General features: G+C 41.7%; 2 protein-coding genes across 9 annotated transcripts in view; one reads left to right on the forward strand and one right to left on the reverse strand.

The window, feature by feature from the left end:
• Positions 1–8,022, reverse strand: part of git1 (G protein-coupled receptor kinase interacting ArfGAP 1) — a 194,429-nt gene extending 186,407 nt beyond the window's left edge. For 4 of the 7 annotated variants that reach the window (XM_078224847.1, XM_078224853.1, XM_078224849.1 and 1 more), the window contains exon 1: positions 7,703–7,847. In XM_078224847.1, coding sequence (XP_078080973.1) covers positions 7,703–7,754 — 52 coding nt within the window. In that variant the 5' untranslated portion in view covers positions 7,755–7,847. Of the gene's footprint in view, positions 1–7,702 lie in introns of all 7 variants that reach the window. The other 3 variants (XM_078224851.1, XM_078224850.1, XM_078224852.1) reach the window with 3 other exon arrangements.
• A 743-nt stretch (positions 8,023–8,765) lies between these two features.
• Positions 8,766–18,791, forward strand: part of ankrd13b (ankyrin repeat domain 13B) — a 397,630-nt gene continuing 387,604 nt past the window's right edge. Inside the window, exon 1 of one of the 2 annotated variants that reach the window (XM_078224856.1) lies at positions 8,766–9,014. In XM_078224856.1, the coding sequence (XP_078080982.1) occupies positions 8,916–9,014 (99 nt within the window). In that variant the 5' untranslated portion in view covers positions 8,766–8,915. The remainder of the gene's footprint in view (positions 9,015–18,791) is intronic. The other variant, XM_078224857.1, reaches the window with a different exon arrangement.

Here is an 18,791-nt window from a genome sequence, read left to right on the forward strand (position 1 = left end):
TTCCTTAAGTACTCTGGGATGAAAATAATCAGGACCTGGAGATTTATCCACCTTCAATTTCCCCAAAACCATTTCTCTATTAATGCCGATTTCCTTTAGCTCCTCACTAAAACTGTTAAAGAAGCTTTGGTGAGTTTCTGCAGTGCATCTTGTGGATAATGCATTCTGCTGCCACTGTGCATTGGCAGGGGTGGGAGTGAATGTCTGTGGATAGTGTGCTAATCAAGCAGGCTTCTTTGTCCTGGATGGTGCCAAGTTTCTTGAGTGCTGTTGGAGCTGCACTCATCTGGCCAAGTAGAGAGTATTTCCTCTCACTCCTGACTTGTGTCTTATAAATGGACAGGTTTTGGTAGTCAGAAGGTGAGTTACTCGCGCAGGATTCTGAGCCTCCGTCTGCAATTGCAGCCAACATATTTATATGGCTTTAATGTAATAGCACATCCCCAAGAGATTCACAGGAGCATTATCAAACAAAACTTGCTACTGAGCCACATAATTAAGAAGCATCTTACAAGGTGAGAGAGAGATAAGGGCGTTGCAGTTTTCAGGAAGAGGATGGAATCGGAGCGAGGGAGCAGAACCTAGGGTGTGGAGCAAAGATAATAGCTTTAGCTTTCTCAATCTTTAATTGGTGAAAATTACTGCTCATTCAGTACAGAATGTCAGACAAACAGTCTGACAATTGACAGTGGAGGGGTCAAAAGAGATGGTGGAGAGGTAGAGCTGTGTGCTCTCAGCTTCCACACAAACATGTGGATGTCAAATGGGAAGGGACCAAGGATGGATCGTTGGGAGACACAAGAGGTTACAAACAGTGGCGTGGAAGTGAAGCCATTGCAGATAATTTAGTACCAGTCAACTCCAGGGGTTTAGTTACTGGAGTAGCACAAACAGAAACTTATTAGAAAATCGCCTTCCCATTCGATTGTCTGGGGCATTGCGGATAAGAAAAATGGGTGACCTAATAACTAAAAACCTTCAAGATCACAACTTGTAGTGACAACCAGAATGAAGCTGCTTAAAGCTAATTTGATTTGTTTTGGTGGTACACATATACCAAATGCAAAGCAAAGTGCCCAATTCCATTCACAGCATTAAGAACAGGAGTAGGCCATTCAGCCCCTCCAACCTGTTTCACTGTTCAATTCAGTGACATTGCCAATTCTCAAAAGAAGAGTACTTACAATGCCAATGATCATTTCTGTGCTGAGCAAAACTGAATCCTAATAAAAGTACAGACGATATACATGTATTTGCACATTTGAGATATAGAATTTTTAAATGTTGTCAAATCAATGACAAGAACAAAGAAATTTATATAGGTATAAATGGGTAAAAATGAAAGTCGAAGTTCTAGTGCTAGAATTACACAGCAGGTCCAGCAGCAACCGTGGAGACAAACAGTTAATGTTACAGGTCGATAACCTTTCATCAAACTGCCGTGATCTTTTAGATTAGCAGCAAGAGAACAACAAAAGCAAAGAAACAGCCAATGAGTCTAAAGATGCAAGTATATAACTTAAATTCAATTTTGCATTAAAAAAACTTCTCTCCCTTTACCTTCAGCAATCCCTGTACTACAGTGATGGAAAGTTAAAAGAAATGCTGTATTGAATGGAAGTCGATGACCAATGGTGGTTGAGGGGAAAACATGAGGGGTTAGAAGTAAATGTAGCAAGATTACATATTCTCCAATGTGCTCCAAAGGCCACCCATAACATGTAGATTTCAGAGTAGCCACGATTTAGTGGATCCAAAGGCAAATCAACCCAATTATAAACTAACCTATTTAAATTACAACCAAGACGCATGTATGAAGAAACTAAATTTAAAAATACCAGTACTCCTTCACTGATTAAAAGTTGACCAAGCAGAGTTAATGAACTGCTATCATTTTATAAGACCTGTACAAACCTAGTGAGTAAGCTTTCATGAGTTTTTCAACCCTGAACGGAAACATAGAATTCCTACCGTGGAGGAGGTCATTCAGCCCATCGAGCCTGCACCGACAACAATCTCACCCAGGCCCTATCACCGTAACCCCACATCCTTACTCTGTTAATCCCGCTGACACCAAGAGGCAATTTAGCATGGCCAACCTAACCAGCACATCTTTGGACTGTGGGAGGAAACCGGAGCACCTGGAGGAAATCTACAGGCACGGGGAGAACATGCAAACCCCACACAGTAACCCAAAGCCAGAATTGAATCTGAGTCCCTGGTGCTGAGAGGCAGCAGTGCTAACCATTATGCCACGATTAATGTGTTTAATAACAGCCAGTAAGATTGTTAGAAATGAATACCAATAGATTGTTAATATTGCTAACCAATGAGATTTCTTAAAAGCATTAGGAATAAGGGCATGATGAAATGTATCACTTTTTTAAAAAACACGTAGTTGAATGAAGAGCCTCACCACAATGATGTCAACTCTGGAAATCACAGTGCAAAATGAAAAGACTCTCATCACTAAAAAATAACTGACTGATTCAAGTTGTTTAGCTTTTCTAGAATGCGTTTTACATGTGCAGTAAATAAAAGATAGCTAGCCAACATCGTGGCACAGTTACTGCCTTGGCGGAGGCTCTCCATTTTCAGAACTGGTGAATTGTCTATACAGTCTCACCCATACAGGTGCTCATTCCACATGACTACCTCATCTCTTTTTATATACTACACTAGAACCTGACATTCGGTAATCCATGATTTTCCATTAGTTATCTGCTAGAAAACACCATAACTTCCTCATTATACAGTCATATCCCCTACTCTCCTATTTGGACACAGTTAATAATTGTGTGGCTGAAGTCCCATTTGGAACAAAGCAAGTGAAAGAACATCAAATCCAGTCTTCACTTGACACCAACATACATGCACTTCAAAGCAGTGATCAATAGAAAAAGAGCAAGAACTGCTCCCTGGCCAATTTTTCTCTTTCCAAACCCAGGGACACCAACTCTATTGAATCTGTACTGTTTCACTGAGAGCAATCAACCAAGTGTCAAGGCTGGGATCTTGCTTACAGAACTATGCACGTTAAATGGGCAGTGTATTCATTACCCCTTGCTGACATATTGAAGGAAAAGGTTGAGTTTTTAAAGCAAGGTTTAAAGTTTGTCATAAAAATTAAGTAGAAAAATTTTGAAAAAAGGTTTTGCAAAAATAGGAATCACAGGATGAATTAATATGGTCAAAAACAAATCAGAGCAATTGGTTCATTTTCAAACACCCATTGATTGGGAAAATATTCTCAAAACATTTGAAAAGTCTGCATTATTGACATCTTGTCAAATTTTACAAATCTACTTTAAATAGCGATCCAACTGTTTTCAAATTCCCTATAGTTAAGTAAATGCACCACGTTGTGTGGTTATCTAATGGCAGCCAAAGCAACATTGAGGCAATACATTTTAGCATCTCTGGGCAGAGGTGAAATAAGAAAAGCAAAGTTAGTCAGTATTCCACTACATGACTGTTATCAAGGCAGATATAGAGCGATGACTGCCAAAAGAACTAGAAGTGGCATAAAGAAAACTTTATGCAACAGTGGTTAGGATTTGGGATGCACTGCCTGATGGATACAGATTCCATAGTAACCTTCATAAAGGTAACTGGAAAATATTTGGAGAAAAAACATTGTAGAGATGAGGAAATTGGACTAATTGAATCTCTCTACAAGAGCCAGCGCACTATCTTGATAAGCTGAATGGCTTCCTTTCCTGCTGTACAGTTCTACGATTTTACATAAAGAACAATCAGTCAACACACTGTAAACTATCCATCAAGAATCACCTTATAATTCACTCTACCATGACATCCAATTATATTTCCTAAATAATTTAAAGGTGATTGGTAGAAGAATTAGAAGGGACATGAGGAAAAGCTCTCTCATCCAGAGGATGGTGGGCATCTGGAATTCGCTCCCCAAGTTGGTGGTTGAGGCCGAAACGCTCAGCTCGTTTAAAAGGTACCTGGGTCTGCATCTGAAGTGTTGTAACCTACAAGGTTACAGACCAGGTGCAGGAAAATGGGTTTAAAATGAGTGGCTAATTTCTTTTTTTTGACTGACACAGACACAATGGTCTGAATAGCCTTTATCTGCACTGTAACTTTTCAACGGTTCTACAATTTCATAGATTCCCTCACTGCCCTGATCCAGGAGGTAATCACTTGTTTTGTGAAAATCTTCTTGGCAGAAGTCTTGCATTTATTTGCCTTTTGCTCATATGAACCCATGTCTGATGTTGCGGTATAACATTGTCTCAACATTAAATAAAAATAAGAATCTGAAACACTCAAATTAACAAGGACATATCTCATTCACCTCCTTTTGAGGCTGAAAACACTAGGTTTTGCCATTCTGCGCAAATTGGTCCTTCACTGGCCTCGTTTGAATCATGCCACAAACCATTGCTGAAGCACAGTACATTTTAAAATGAGGGGGCTACTTGAAAGAGGGGAACATTACAGGATACAGAAGCAAATAGGAGTGGGATCAGACCAAGTAGTTAACGCATCAAGAGTACAGGGACAGTCTTGATTGGCCAAATAGGCTATGTCATATCATAAGATTTTAAGTATGCTTTACAGAATGGAAATTTGCATTTCATTACACTCTTGACGAAGGTTCAAGTTAAATTAATCGATAGATAAATTTCTCAGGCACTTGGATTTGGACTTCATTTATTTTTGAGAAAGTTAGGTTTACTTTTCCGACCACGATTGCAACCAATAGACGATGGTTAGCTATTACCCATAGGAATAGGAGTTGGTCATTCAACTCATTGAGCCCGTTCTGCCATTCAATAAGATCATGGCTGATCTGTGGTCCAACTCCATGTACCTGCCCTAGGCCCATATCCCTTGATATCCCTGCTCATAAGACAATTGTCCATCTCAGACTTAAACCTAACAACGGAACCAGCATCCACCGCCATTTGAGGAACAGAGTTCCAAATTTCCACCAGTGTGCATGTGTAGAAGTGTTTTCTAACATCACTCCTGAACGGCTTGGCCCTAATTATTCACCCAATCAATATCGTGTTGTAGTTTTACGCTGTTCCCATCTGAAAATGTTTCACTGAATGTGATCAATCATAGAATCCCTACAGTATAGAAAGAGGCCAGTCGGCCCATCGGCTCTGCACCAACCACAATCCCACCCAGGCCCTACCCCCATATCCCTACATATTTACCCACTAATCCCTCTAACCTACGCATCTCATGACACCAAGGACAATTTTAGCATGGCCAATCAACCTAACCCGCATATCTTTGGACTAAATTATCCTAATCCTAAATTATAACTGATAGTATAAGATTTGCAAATTGGTTGTTCAGGAAGCAAATATACTTTAGTAATCTTTGGAAACAAACTGTAATAACTTCAGATCACTCAGCTTGTGCAATCTGCTTAACATTTTCCTCTTCAGTGTCTATTGCATACAGCACAGTCCATTGCTATGTGCTTTCCAACTCGATATCTATTTGCGTAGGTGTGTGTTCATGCCGCTTGCTTAACACATGCACATATGGTTTGGGCGTTCTCTGAAATTCTCCTTCCTCTTGGAGAATTTGAAAATTTGAATTTCCAGAGAAACTGTTATCTGACGTTTTGGTAAACTGTCCTGTGTCAACTTCCTTTGTTTGACGTTATCAATAGTCCAATTCAGTTTTTTTTTAAAAAAGGATTCGCCCATCTGTGCCAATGAGCTGGAACTTTGTTCAGTTGGTGGCACTAATAATGCAGTTAGCTTGCATCGATAAAGACAACTTTCACTCCCCACTTTAAATTGAATCACGTAAATATTCTCATCCACCGTCCAAAAGACAGGTATTGGTATAAATCAGTAACATGCAAAATGGTTTAATTTTTAGCAGTATATTTCATCCCATCTGCTTTAAAAGCGCATAGCTTTTAATTTGGAAGTGAAAAAGACTGCCTCAAAATGTACAGAAATTTAACCTTTAGGGATAGAGAAGTTGACACAATCCATATTTTTAAAAAGTGTACTTGCAAAATATTTCACAATATTATTGATTACCTGAGCCTCACAAATATACTAACAGTAACTGTAAACAGTTAACAGATTCACCACTTGTATATAAAGCGCTAAACAGTAGAAATTATGCTATCAAGAATTGTCTTTTATTTATGACAGGTCTTGAGTTACCACTAAGAACACCACCTCTGACTCTTTGCCAACCTAACATTTTACAAATGCATGAAAGGAGTCTCAGCTGGACAATTCCACCACTCCTCCATCCCGTTGGACCCATGTATCCTCATAGCATCTTGGGTAGAAACAAGTGCAAACTACTTAACACAGCAAGAAACCCTATGCCTGATAAAAGCAAAAAACTGCACTAAGATAAAAGCATAGTGGCAGTTCAGATCCTCTGCTTGAGCCTGGATGAACACACTAGCTGACCAGAAGACCATTCAAGGGTGCATTTTATTTTTAAACACCGAACATGCACAGAGAGGATGTCGAACATAGAAACGAACAATTTCAAGAAATATCTATTTTCTCCATATTGGAAAGCAGGAATAACACAAATGTCAAAGTACGTCAAAAATTACCTCAGGATAGATAGGAATTCGTAATTAAACCACAAGCCAATGTATTTTACTGGCAGTAAACTGTATCACAAACTTAAATACAATTCAAAATGTGAAGATAACAAATAAACAATGTTCCAATTACATAACATCTTAATTACTGCGAACTCCGACTTTAAACAAAACAAGCAAGGATTTTGCTCCAACAAATCTGATATCTGCTAAATCAAATCTGATATCTCCAACATCAGACCTAAATCACAGCCCAACTGGCAGGAAACCAACTTGCATTTGCGCCTCAGCTGTTATGTAACTGAGTGAATTTCGCAAAATAGAACATTTCAGATGAACTGAATGTGTGTTTAAAAAAAAGAGTATTCAGCATTCCACCTCAAATAAAAAGTCAAATTGCTGGTGCCTCCTGGCAAAATGCAGTGGTCGAATCCACAAACCCGATGCCAATGAAAAGTTTTACACATCAATTGAAAGACTCTCGGTGGGGGTGGATGAGCTGAATCAAAGTCGTTGCAGAGAGAAAGGAGGGGGGGGGGGGGGAGGTTAGAATAGGAATAATAACATGAATCACAAAGAATCACGGGGTTTGTTTCTTACGGCTGGCAGTGTTAACTCATCGAGCAGCTCACAGCATCGAATTTATGAAGCCTCGGGACAATGGGGAACTTAACATTTCCAAAATATTGGGGACTTTTATAAGAATAAAAAAAAAGAGGTGGGGGTCACTGACAACAATAAAAAGAGGGAAGGAAAAGGGACCATCTTCTCCACATTCAAGACGACTAATGGGGAGGGAAATGGGAGGGGGGGGTCACTTCAGTTTAATTCTCTCCTGCACAAAGTGGGTTCACCCATCCACATTCAAAACGACAAATGGGGAGGGAAAGAGATGGGGAGGGAAAGAGATGGGGAGGGAAAGGGGAGGGGGTCACTTCAGTTTAATTCTCTCTCACACAAAGTGGGCTCACCCAGCTACTGCTGAGCTCTTTGACTTGACAGGCCCCGAGTCAACTCAACCCCTCAACCAACCACCTCCCCCCTTCTGATTACTCGGGCCTCCGACCACCACCACCACCACCACCCTCTATTCCCCCCCCCTCCCCAAATATTCACACGGTCACGTACCTGAGGCGCTGCAGTCGGCGCACACTTCGTTGGGCCGCAGCTTTCGGGACATCTTTGTGGTTGGTGAGGTGAGGCGAGGGGAGGGGGGCGGGGGGAAAGGTTTGTATTTTTTTTCTCCCCTCAATACAATTATTATTCTCTCTCCCCCTCCTCTTGTTTATTTATATCCGACACTGACCCCCCTCTATCCCCACCCCCTTCCCTAACCCACCCACCCCGACCACGGCCTCTGAAGTCTCCCAGGGCCGGTGTATGTGTGTGGTGTGTGTGTGTGTTTAGGGCAGACGCATCCGGTTCCGAGACAAGTCCGTTGGAAAACCGCAGCTTCCCTCGCTCTGCCGCTCCGCTCCCCTCCCCCCGCAAACTCCTTCACCCGGAAATGACGGCACGCGCGCGCCGCCCAACCGCCCCCCAACCCGCTGGTGGAATTCCCACGCGCCGTCAGCTGATTGACAGACGGCGCCGACCAATCAGTCAGGCCGGCCGCCTTCCATTACGTCACTGCCGGCCAATCAACTCCCTTCTCTCTCTCTCCCTCCCGCCCCCGACTCCCATTCAAGATCCCGCCCACCTTTAATCAGGGCGCCGCAATGGATGCCGGGATCTGTAGTCCTCCCAGCCCAGCTGGTTCCAGGGTGATGTCATGGGGCAGACTGCAACACATTGAGCTGCATGGCACTCTCTGTACATGCGAGCATTACTGCCGGGGGGTTTGTCCAGAGGCTGCAGCACGTTTCAAGTTGCAAATTGCCACCAACAATCCTAACCCCAGCCGTTGAACTACAGCTCCCAGGAGGGTTTTACAGCCGCGCACCTCCAATTTTGCAGGCAATGGGGTTGCCCATCAAAATAAAAGCCCAATTGTTGCATTTTCCCCCCACAATCAGACCTCCAGGCTGAATGCGCAAAAGATTATATTGCATGTCCACTGGCCATCTGGTAGATTTTCCCTCATATTATTGGCAGCCTGCACTCCCTCCTCGTTCTCAGTATGCAAGTTTCCCCCACGCTAAGGTGGTAATTCCTCGCCCTTCGATTTTTCTCCCACTTCCTCTTTCCCAGTACAGTAGAAAGCAAGAATTACAGCGCTTCCTATCGTCTGATATTCAGCAGCCGAGCAATATAGGGATTGGTGCCTGTTGCCAGGGTTTTTTTTTACTGTCTGCTGCAAAGGTAGTTTGTATGATATCTGGAAGAGAAGAATGATATCAGAATGATTTCTGCGAGAAGGGTGGCAGAAAAATATCCGTTGCACTATCTGGTTTGGCATAACAAATACAAGGAGCTGGAAAAGGAACTTAGCACCAAGCAGGTGGGTGATGTGTGTGCTTGGGGTGGTGCAATGCAAGTGGAATTGTCTGAATGCTTGTCAGATGCAGTAGCATCCGCAAGTCGCTGTTCAATTATGTATCGGAGATTAAATGCTGTCAATGAGAAGAAGGGTTATTTAATCTTGCTACGTTAAAAGAATACTCGAATTGTGCCAATGTCCGTTTTCATGCATTGGGTTAATGGAATTGTGCTAGCCCCGTATAATGAGTTGATTCCTTCGTTGGTTTAGGTATTGTCTCAATGTATTTCTTCCAAAAAAATCGCGATCTTGACGCTTCCATTATTTATTTACTTTCTGTCTGAATTTTCTTCGGTCACTGGAAACGAAATGTGCGGTTACTATTCTCCGCTTACTATCTCGTATGGAAATGAGGCATCCATAGTAATACGGGAACCGTATGCCTTGTGTAGTGGAAAGAAGATTATGCCAACTGCTTTAAAATATTCCTGTAAAACTGTGCTGCACATTTAACTCTCTCCACTATCGAAATGGTTTCACATTTCAGAAAATCTAAAAAGGAAGTTGTACTGGCATGGCCAATGAAAAAAAAAGCATTGTTTGTTTTATCAAATTAAATATTATGCGGAACTAAAACAACAAAAGCTTGCAAACTAAACACGCACCTACATTCAAAATAAGCACACGAACTAAACGAGGCTAGTTTATGTAACAGAAGTCTGCTTAAAAATAAATATTGCTCGCGCCAGGACCTGGCATTTCAATTTATTTCTAAACTATGTAGAGAAATAAACTATCTTCCGTAGTGTTGTGCCCGTTTCCTATCACACTGATACATTTTTCTGTCTGATGTAGCTTGTCTGATGTAGCCACGTTTGATGAGCAACTTGCAAGACATCTTTGGGCTCGGGGTGTCGTTGAGCCAGTTTCTCTGGTGTACAATGCCTCAGATAGACACTTGATACAAGAACCAAAAAGAAAAAGGGGGGAGGGGGTGGTCGGTGTCTCTGTATGGGCTGTACTTTCACAGCTGTACGCTTTAAAGAGCTGGATGCACAGTTAATCGCGCAGGCGTCACTGCGCTCCCTCCACTACTGTGCCATCCAGCTGTAACATCGCTCTGCCAAGCATGGTCCTGTCAACCACAGCTGATTCTGAAACCGTGTAAAATTGCTTGCAGGATGGCACAGGAGTAAAAAAAAAGGCAACAAGGAAAATCCTTCCATTAATTAAAATGTGTCAATATCGTCTTCCTTTTTTTAACCGTCATTTCAATTGAAAATTTAGAAATGGCTATTTACCACCGCATTAAGTAACATTTTGACGGATTCAGGAGTGCAAACGGGAGTTCAGAAATGTCCCCCCAATCCTACATTCTGACTGTCGGGTGTCCCAGGAAAGCTTTCGTACAAAGTGGGGGTAAATCGCGTCTTGTTTTTAATTGATTGGGGGCAATTTACACAAAATGAGTACATCAGAATGAATGTATTCTTGGGGGGGGGGGGGGTTATGGTTGTAGCAAGTTACTATTTTTGAAAGGATTGTGGAGGGTACGTCCAAAACTGAAGATTGACAGCGATTAGGGGACACGCAGGACACGACTAAGAAAAGCTTATCGTATTTTTTTCTCAAGAGGATGTTCATATTCTCATTTACGGGTTGATTTTGACACGGACTTGCAACATAGCAATTCGAAACCAGGCTGGGGAACATTTCGGCTGTGGTCTGCATCTCCGCAACTTCAAGGACAGTTTTAGATTTGCAATAAAGCCGAACCTGAAAAAATGTTCACAGCACAGAGACACAATCTTCTCCAGCAGCGAGAGAACTGTGTTAATGTTAAAGACGCCTTGCAACGCCAGTGCGAATAGCCTGACCTGCCGACTATGTTTCACCTGGTCCCGGATCCGCTACATTTTGGGGCCCCGGGATTCCCAAAATCCGCTTTCTCCACCTCTTTTTGGAAAGAAGAACCCCCCAAAATCATCCCACCCCACAGTCAGCTGAACCTCACCACGTTGTGACGAGCAGTAAATAAATTCTTTGTACCCATTCTGTTGCCTTTGGCATACTGTGGCAGCGTGTAAGCACGGAGCGAGGCAGCATTGCACAGACCACACCATTCCCACAACAGCTTTTTAAACCACAATCCGCAACTGGCAGGTTGAGAAAAAAAAATACCCACAAAGAATAGATAAACATTACTCCGGACCGGAAATGCAGCAAACGGCGCAAGACACATTTCTAGCACCTCTTTGTAAATGGGGTAGGGAAAATATAAAAAGGCTCTTGAGCCGTGGGTGGATGTGGCTTAATTCACCTCGACTCCGCAAACAGAGAACCGCCACGGACCTTCCGTGTAGCCCGAGAAACACCCGAAATATCACTAGCCAATTATTGGGAACTAGTTTGGACGGCTAGCATGTTAGGAATAGGGTGCACCGAGTTTCCAGTTAATCTGGTGACTGCAAAGTTCTAGACGGTGGCAGGGCTGGGATCTACAGGATATTAGATTGTGGATCTTCCTCCAACAACAATCTTGTCTCCCCACCCCGCCAAGTCAGGTCATTAGAGCAAATATTCTACAGTCTACAGGTCATGTACAATATTTGGACAACTCTGTGGGCAACGTTATGTTTCATGTATAATTTCAAAATGTGTTCCCAATTTGGCTCGAATGTAAAACACAAAACAGCCTTTCGTTACTATACCATTGTGGAAAGTTTGGTGTCCATTTCAGCCTTGGAGTGGCCATAAGTAACAAGATTCAGCAATCTGTGGTCTAAATTGATCTTCCCCACCGCTCCTCCCCCTATGTCTAACCCACAGCTCTGCAACTAACAACGAATAAAACATTTTAAAAATCGCCCATACAGGATAATGGAAGTGGACATTATTCAATAACAGACATTGACAGGGTGGGGTGGGAGTTTCTCTGCTGGTGCAGATATTGCCTGCAGCGAAGGAGGCAATGGACACCCGCCAGTTTGATTTTACAGCATTGTAAATCCACCTGAACTTCATACATCCCTGTGGCGCACATTCCCGAATGTTTACTGGAAATCAGGGCTTTGCTGTTGCAAGGTGCAGTAAATTTGAGAATTACTTCAAAATGCAATAATATTTGCTGAGAAAAGAGACATGCTGTCAAAGCTTTTCCTCTTGCACTCATCAGGACAGATGCAAGAATGTCCAAATTTCAAAGGGAACAACAATGAAAAAAGGTGTGCTGATTGGTTGGCGAGTCAGCTCTTGATTAATCAAGACGTTGCCATGGCAAATACACCAGGGAGCTTTGTTCCCCCATGCATGCTGAGTCATTGGACTCAAAATGTTAACTCTCTTTCTCTCCCTTCAGGTGCTGCCTGACCTGCTGAGCATTTCCAGCATATTTCTAATAGTGTATTTCTGTTGTAATAGAGCAAGTTGTGATTTTTTATCTAAATTCCCTCTTTACTAATAGGAATTGATAATGCATTGTATCATTACAGCTAATATAACCAATGTTGTTTACTGGAAAAATGAATACACATTTTTACTGAAGATGCAGTAAGTAAGTTTGATGAGCTGCATGTGCAGATAGCCACATGGGAGGATGATGTTGTGGAAATAACGACTCACAAAAGGGCAGGACTGTTTATAAATATTCTTAGATGCAAGGTCTTCAGGAAAGTTAGCGAAGGAAGAAAAGGGGCCAGGGTGGCAGTTTGATTAAGGAGAATGTTACAGTAGACAGAGAATGTCCTCGAGGGGGTAAAGAACAGAATCTACTTGGTCGGAATCAAGAAACAACAGAGGTACGATTACATTAACAGGTGTATTCTGTAGCTGTCAACTTGTGAGAAAGATATGGAGGCAACCAAAGCTCCCTGGATAATGAAAGAGATGGAGAGTAAAAAGGAGCAACAAAAAGGGTGCAGATCACAGATGTCAGGTTGACAATACAAGTGCGAACGAGGTTGCATGTAGAACAAGAAGGTGGCACAATGATTAGTGCTGCTGTCTCACAGCGGTAGGAACCCGGGTTTGATTCCCAACTTGGGTCACTGTCTGTGCGGAGTCTGCACATTCTCCCTGTGTCTGCATGGGTTTCCTCCGGGTGCTCCGGTTTCCTCCCACTGTCCAAAAGATGTGCTGGTTGGGTGCTAAATTCTCCCTCAGTGTACCCCAACAAGCGCATAGGGGATTTTCACAGTAACTTCATTGCAGTGTTAATGTGAGCCTACTTGTGACACTGATAATTAAAAAATTTAAGAGGGGCATAGAGATGGAGGGTGTGAGAAGAGGTAGGAAACTAACATAATAGATATCTACAGCCAGTTATTGGCACATAAATAATGTAAAGGTAATAGGAACGGGGTGTGACTGATTAGTAACCAAAAAGATGAATTCTTTATGAAGGCAGAAGGCACGACTGAGGTACTAAATCAGTACTTTGCATCTGCCTTTCCAAAGGAAGAAGATGCTAGCAAAGCTATAATGAGAAAGGAGGTAGCTGAGATAGCGGATGGGCTAGAAATTAATAAAGAGGTGGTGTTAGAAAGGCTGGCTGTACTTAAAGGTGAAAAGTCACCAGGACTGCATGAGATGCATCTGAAAACATTGAGGGATGTACAGATGAAAATTGCAGAGGTGCTGGTCATAAAGTTCCAATTCTCCTTAGATGCAGCAGTGATGCCAGTAAATGTTGCACTCTTGTTCAAAAGGGGTATTAATATAACCCAGCAACCACAGTCCAGTCAATTTAACTTCATAGAATTCCTACAGTGCAGAAGGAGGCCATTCAGCCCATCGAGTCTGCACCGACCACAATCCCACCAATGCCCTATTCCCGCAACCCCACATATTTACCCTGCTAATCCCTTGACACTAGGGTCAATTTAGCATGGCCAATCAACCTAACCTGCACATCTTTGGACTGTGGGAGGAAACTGGAGCACCTGGAGGAAACCCACGCAGACACAAGGAGAATTTGCAGACTCCACACAGGCAGTGACCCGAGGCCAGAATTGAACCCAGCTCCCTGGCGCTGTGAGGCAGCGGTGTTAACCACTGTGCCATCGTGCCACCCTTCAGTGGTGGGAAAACTTTTCAAAGTGATAATCTGGGTCAAAATTAATATTTACTTGGACAGGTGTGGATTAATTAAAGAAAGTTGGGTGAGTGACAGGAAATAGAGTCATGCTGAACAGTTGTCTTTCAGAGTGGGGAAGGGTATTCTTCCCCAGTGCTAAGACCACTGCTTCTCACAATCTATATTAATGACCAAGACTTGGATGGACAGGGTACAATTTCAAAATTTGCAGATCTGAAGTATTGTGAACTGTGAGGAGGATCAGAATAGACTTTGCGAGGACAGATAGAGAGAAACATTTCCCATTTACCGCAAAAAATGGTCAGACCCAGAGGCTGCAGGTTTAAACCGATTAGCAAATGGATCAACAGTGACATGAGGAAGAATATTTTTATGCAGCGTGTGTTTAGGAACTGGGATGTACTGCCTAAATGTGTGATGGAGGCAACTCAATTGTGGCTTTCAAAAAGGAATTGGATGAGCACTTGAAGAAAAAAAAATGCAGGGTTACAGGTAAAGGACAGAGGAGTGGGATTAGCTGAATTATTCTTGGAGTGGGCTGGCAAGGACACAGTGGGCCAAAAGGCCTCCTTCAGCGCCGTAACCATGCTATGATCTGAAGACAGTTACATGCTCTGATTAACCATGTACTCTGCATGCAGCATTATGGTTTGGAAGCAGAACTCTCCTTGCCCAGTATTCTTTTCCCTATCATGATATAAAGATATGTTGTTTTATATTCTACACACACAATGCATTAATGCGGCGGGGAATTAAACTGTTTCTGATTTTCACCTTTGCAAATAGTAATTGTTCATCTTCAGATATCCGTTGTTCAGTCAAAGTATTGAAGCCCAGGTAATGTATATGTGAGAATTCTTACCTTTACCCTAATTTAATTGGATGCTAATGCAGTGATTCTGATTAATAAGAGTGAATTGATGTTGAAATATTAATAGCATGCCATTGGGGTTTTCTTACATCTGACAAGAATGTATGTAAATTGAACAACAATTTTAGTATTCAAGATGGCACTGAATGAACAAGCTTGTTGGCAATGTTACAATGTTTATGGAGTGGTTTAATATCGTTATTTTTGATGAAGATTACACCTTTACTCTCTCCACAGGGTCATTATTCTATAAGATAGCAATGGTCATTTTTACATGTCTCTAGCTTGTATTTGTAATGCTGAGAGTTCTGTCTGCCTGAAGCAGTTGCCATGCAGTATTTCTTTCTTTACTTCCACATATTGCAGATTGCTCCCACTGAAAAGAAAAACAGGCAGCGTTGTTTGAGAGATGAAATGTTGAAATTGAACAGTGGGCGTTGATTCTAGACTAATTTGGAGCTCCTGATTGAAGATGCTGAAATGTAGAATTTGACATAAATAGCAGAACCTCTTTCATCCAAGTGAGTTGTGGTCCACCATTCAAAGGCTGTGTTACACTTAGCTAGTAAACCTGCACACATAATGGAATAGTTAGATGTGCAAACAGGAGTGTGCTTTCAGTTGAATTGTGTGAAAACTCAGTCAAGTTCCATAAATATATGCACAAATATATTTATTAGGTATGAGTGGTGGCGATATTGTTATAATTTCAAAACATAAATGTTGTCTTTGGTTGCTGATTTGATTTCAAAGAATGAAGTGAATGAAAACAAAAATTTTCCACAGTCCTTCAAATCATTCTAAATTCTGGAATTTAGCTACATAGAATATCCGTAAGTTAAGACTTATGTCCATTATAATTAGATTGCAATCGACAAAGTAGTACAAGAAGATTAAATCTATTGAATTCACCTTACCAGTAACAGCAACTTTGCTTTTCAAATAGAATTCTTGTTATTAATAATTATTGATAATTCATTGTCATGGAGTCAGATCATATTTATTTTTGAATGGAAAACTTGACCATATATTTTTTGGTTAAAACTCATTGTAAATATAATACTTTCAGTTAAAAAAACAATCTTAATTTGCGAGTAACATTTATTTATCTAAAGTGAGTATGCAGTATAGAGTGCAAGACAAAATTTAATCCAGTAACCAAATTATTGCATGTAGGGCAGTCACAAATTCACAACTCTGTCAGCTGCAGATATAGGTTCCGGTTCAGTTGAAACAATACTGCCAAACATGAACTGCTATGAATCAGTAGAGAAAACATGGTTCCACGAAAGCTCAAAATTATAACACCTTTCCTATAAGATGACAGTTAGTGTTTATGTGTACAGAATAATTAATTCAAGATTATTTATAAAGTGTGAACACTACATTGCTCTTAATAATAAAATTAATCATATCTAAATGGTATACTCTTATATAGTTCTGTCCTTCATACATGGAGTCACAATCAATCCCTCTCTCAGGCTTTATCACAGTAACTTCAATTCAGATAACTCTATTCTAAGTACAACCTAATCCCTTTACTGCTGCGCTTCTGCTATAATGTAATACCCAGAGCTGTTTTTTTGTAATACAGACACTGGTCTCCGCTGTTAATTCAGCATGTAAATACATTTTATGTTGAAGTTCAAAGCCTTTCAGATGAGCAAAGCCCCATTCCAATCCATGCCTTTTGCTTTGTGAGCTGATTTTAGTGAAAATAATAGTATAGGTAACATGACTGGCTTCGGAAATAAAGAGGGTAGTACAGGAAAGGTTCCTGTTTCTGATTGTTAATCGACTGGCCCCTGCTGTGTGTGGGAGTTGGGCACACTTGAAAGGAAAATAATTTACAGGGCTATAAGGGAAAAAAACAGGCGGTGGGACCATAGAACCATAGAAAATTACAGCTCAGAAACAGGCCTTTTGGCCCTTCTTGTCTGTGCCGAACCATTTTATGCCTAGTCCCACTGACCTGCACTTGGACCATATCCCTCCACATCCCTCTCATGCATGAACCCGTCCAAGTTTTTCTTAAATGTTAAAAGTGACCCCGCATTTACCACTTTATCCAGCAGCTCATTCCACACTCCCACCACTCTCTGCGTGAAGAAGCCCCCCCTAATATTCCCTTTAAACTTTTCTCCTTTCACCCTTAACCCATGCCCTCTGGTTTTTTTCTCCCCTAGCCTCAGCGGAAAAAGCCTGCTTGCATTCACTCTATCTATACCCATCAAAATCTTATACACCTCTATCAAATCTCCCCTCAATCTTCTAATTGGATAGCTCTTTCAAAGAGCTAGTTTAGCCCTGATGGGCTGAATAGCCTCCTTCTGCGTTGTATGGTTCTGTGGTTGAGGAAGAAACTCGATGGGTTTGGGCTTTATGGCCGTGTCTCCCACAATTGACTATCTGCCAACATTTAATGTTTAGTCTCATGCATGAAGAATGGCTGTGTAGATGAGATACTGGAGGTCTGCCATCAACCATCAATCTATGCTGTATGAATCATTACCTTCAGAAGAGGAGAGGAGAGCAAACTTTTTATCTTGCTAACAACAAATTGCCAAATGAATTAACAACATTTAAAATGCAGCAAATTTTCTTTCAAAAATGAATAAATTACATATCCGTAAACGTTTTCTGGCAAGTGTTTTAATACTATACGGAGAGTCATTTTTAAAACATTTATTTGTACAATGCCCAAATCCAAGTTCGGGCAGATATAAATCATTTTAGATAAATGTGTCTTAAAAGCTACATCAGATCATTAGCACAATGTATCATTATTAACAATGTTGACGTCGCACATTATTTGTTCCCCACACAATGATTCAAACAACTAAACGCAATGGAACAGCCATTCAACATATAACAATTTACCGACCATTATTTACTTTAAGAGGCTGAGGGAGGGAATGCAAACCTATTGCCGGTCAGGTTGAAGGACAAGGATAGGTGGATGGGGTGCCCCCCAACTGTTCCACCAGACTATAGTGGGAGTCTGACCGAATAACTTGTAAAAAAAGAGATTGGGAATTCACAGTTGGGCTTTTAAAAGATGAAGTCTCTGCCCAACCCTTATGAGGCCAGCTATGTCTGAGGAACCTATCAGCCATGATTGAATGGCGGAGCAGGCTCAATGGGCCCAATGGCCTAATTCTGCTCCTATATCTTATGATCTTATGAAGTGAAGCCAAAGGGAAAAAACTTCCTTTCTGCCATTTCCCGAAGGAATTGACATGAGACTGGAGTCCAGTGCACCTGGTGAGATGAGGCTTATTATCTACTGGAACTGAACGCCAATAGGGAAGTCATCCAGGAGATGGGGAAAACTTTCAGAAATGTTTGCATTGACCCAAGTACACACAGGACCACAAAGGGGATGAAATGAAGTCTTGGGAGCAGCCTGGACATTCTTATTGCCTGTGTGGCAGCTGGGCACTGAAATGTCTGACAGCATGGGGAAGGCAGCTCCTTGAGATGTGGCTATAGTATTGCACGCCTCTGTCAGGGCCCTTGCAGTTGAGGTGTTCCTCCAGTAACCGTGTATACCCCAGATGTGATCCAGAAGAGGCCCCTGAGGTCATGTCACATGCAATTTCAATATGCAAATCTTTTGTCGAGATGCAGAGAGAAACTCCACTGTTGGAAGAGGAAACAGAAAGGGGTCTTTGAAGTGGGAAGAGATAGAATTAAGGAGGCAGAGGGGAAACCCGACAATGGACAGGGGAAGGAGAGAGAATACCAAAATTCTATTCAGGGGATGGGATAACGAGCGGGTAGAGAAATATTGTAGTGAGGAAGAGAGGTAGAGAAACCTCCTGAGGGGTGT

Source organism: Mustelus asterias, chromosome 12 (assembly GCF_964213995.1).
Source record: "Mustelus asterias chromosome 12, sMusAst1.hap1.1, whole genome shotgun sequence".
NCBI classification, from domain to species: Eukaryota; Metazoa; Chordata; class Chondrichthyes; order Carcharhiniformes; family Triakidae; genus Mustelus; species Mustelus asterias.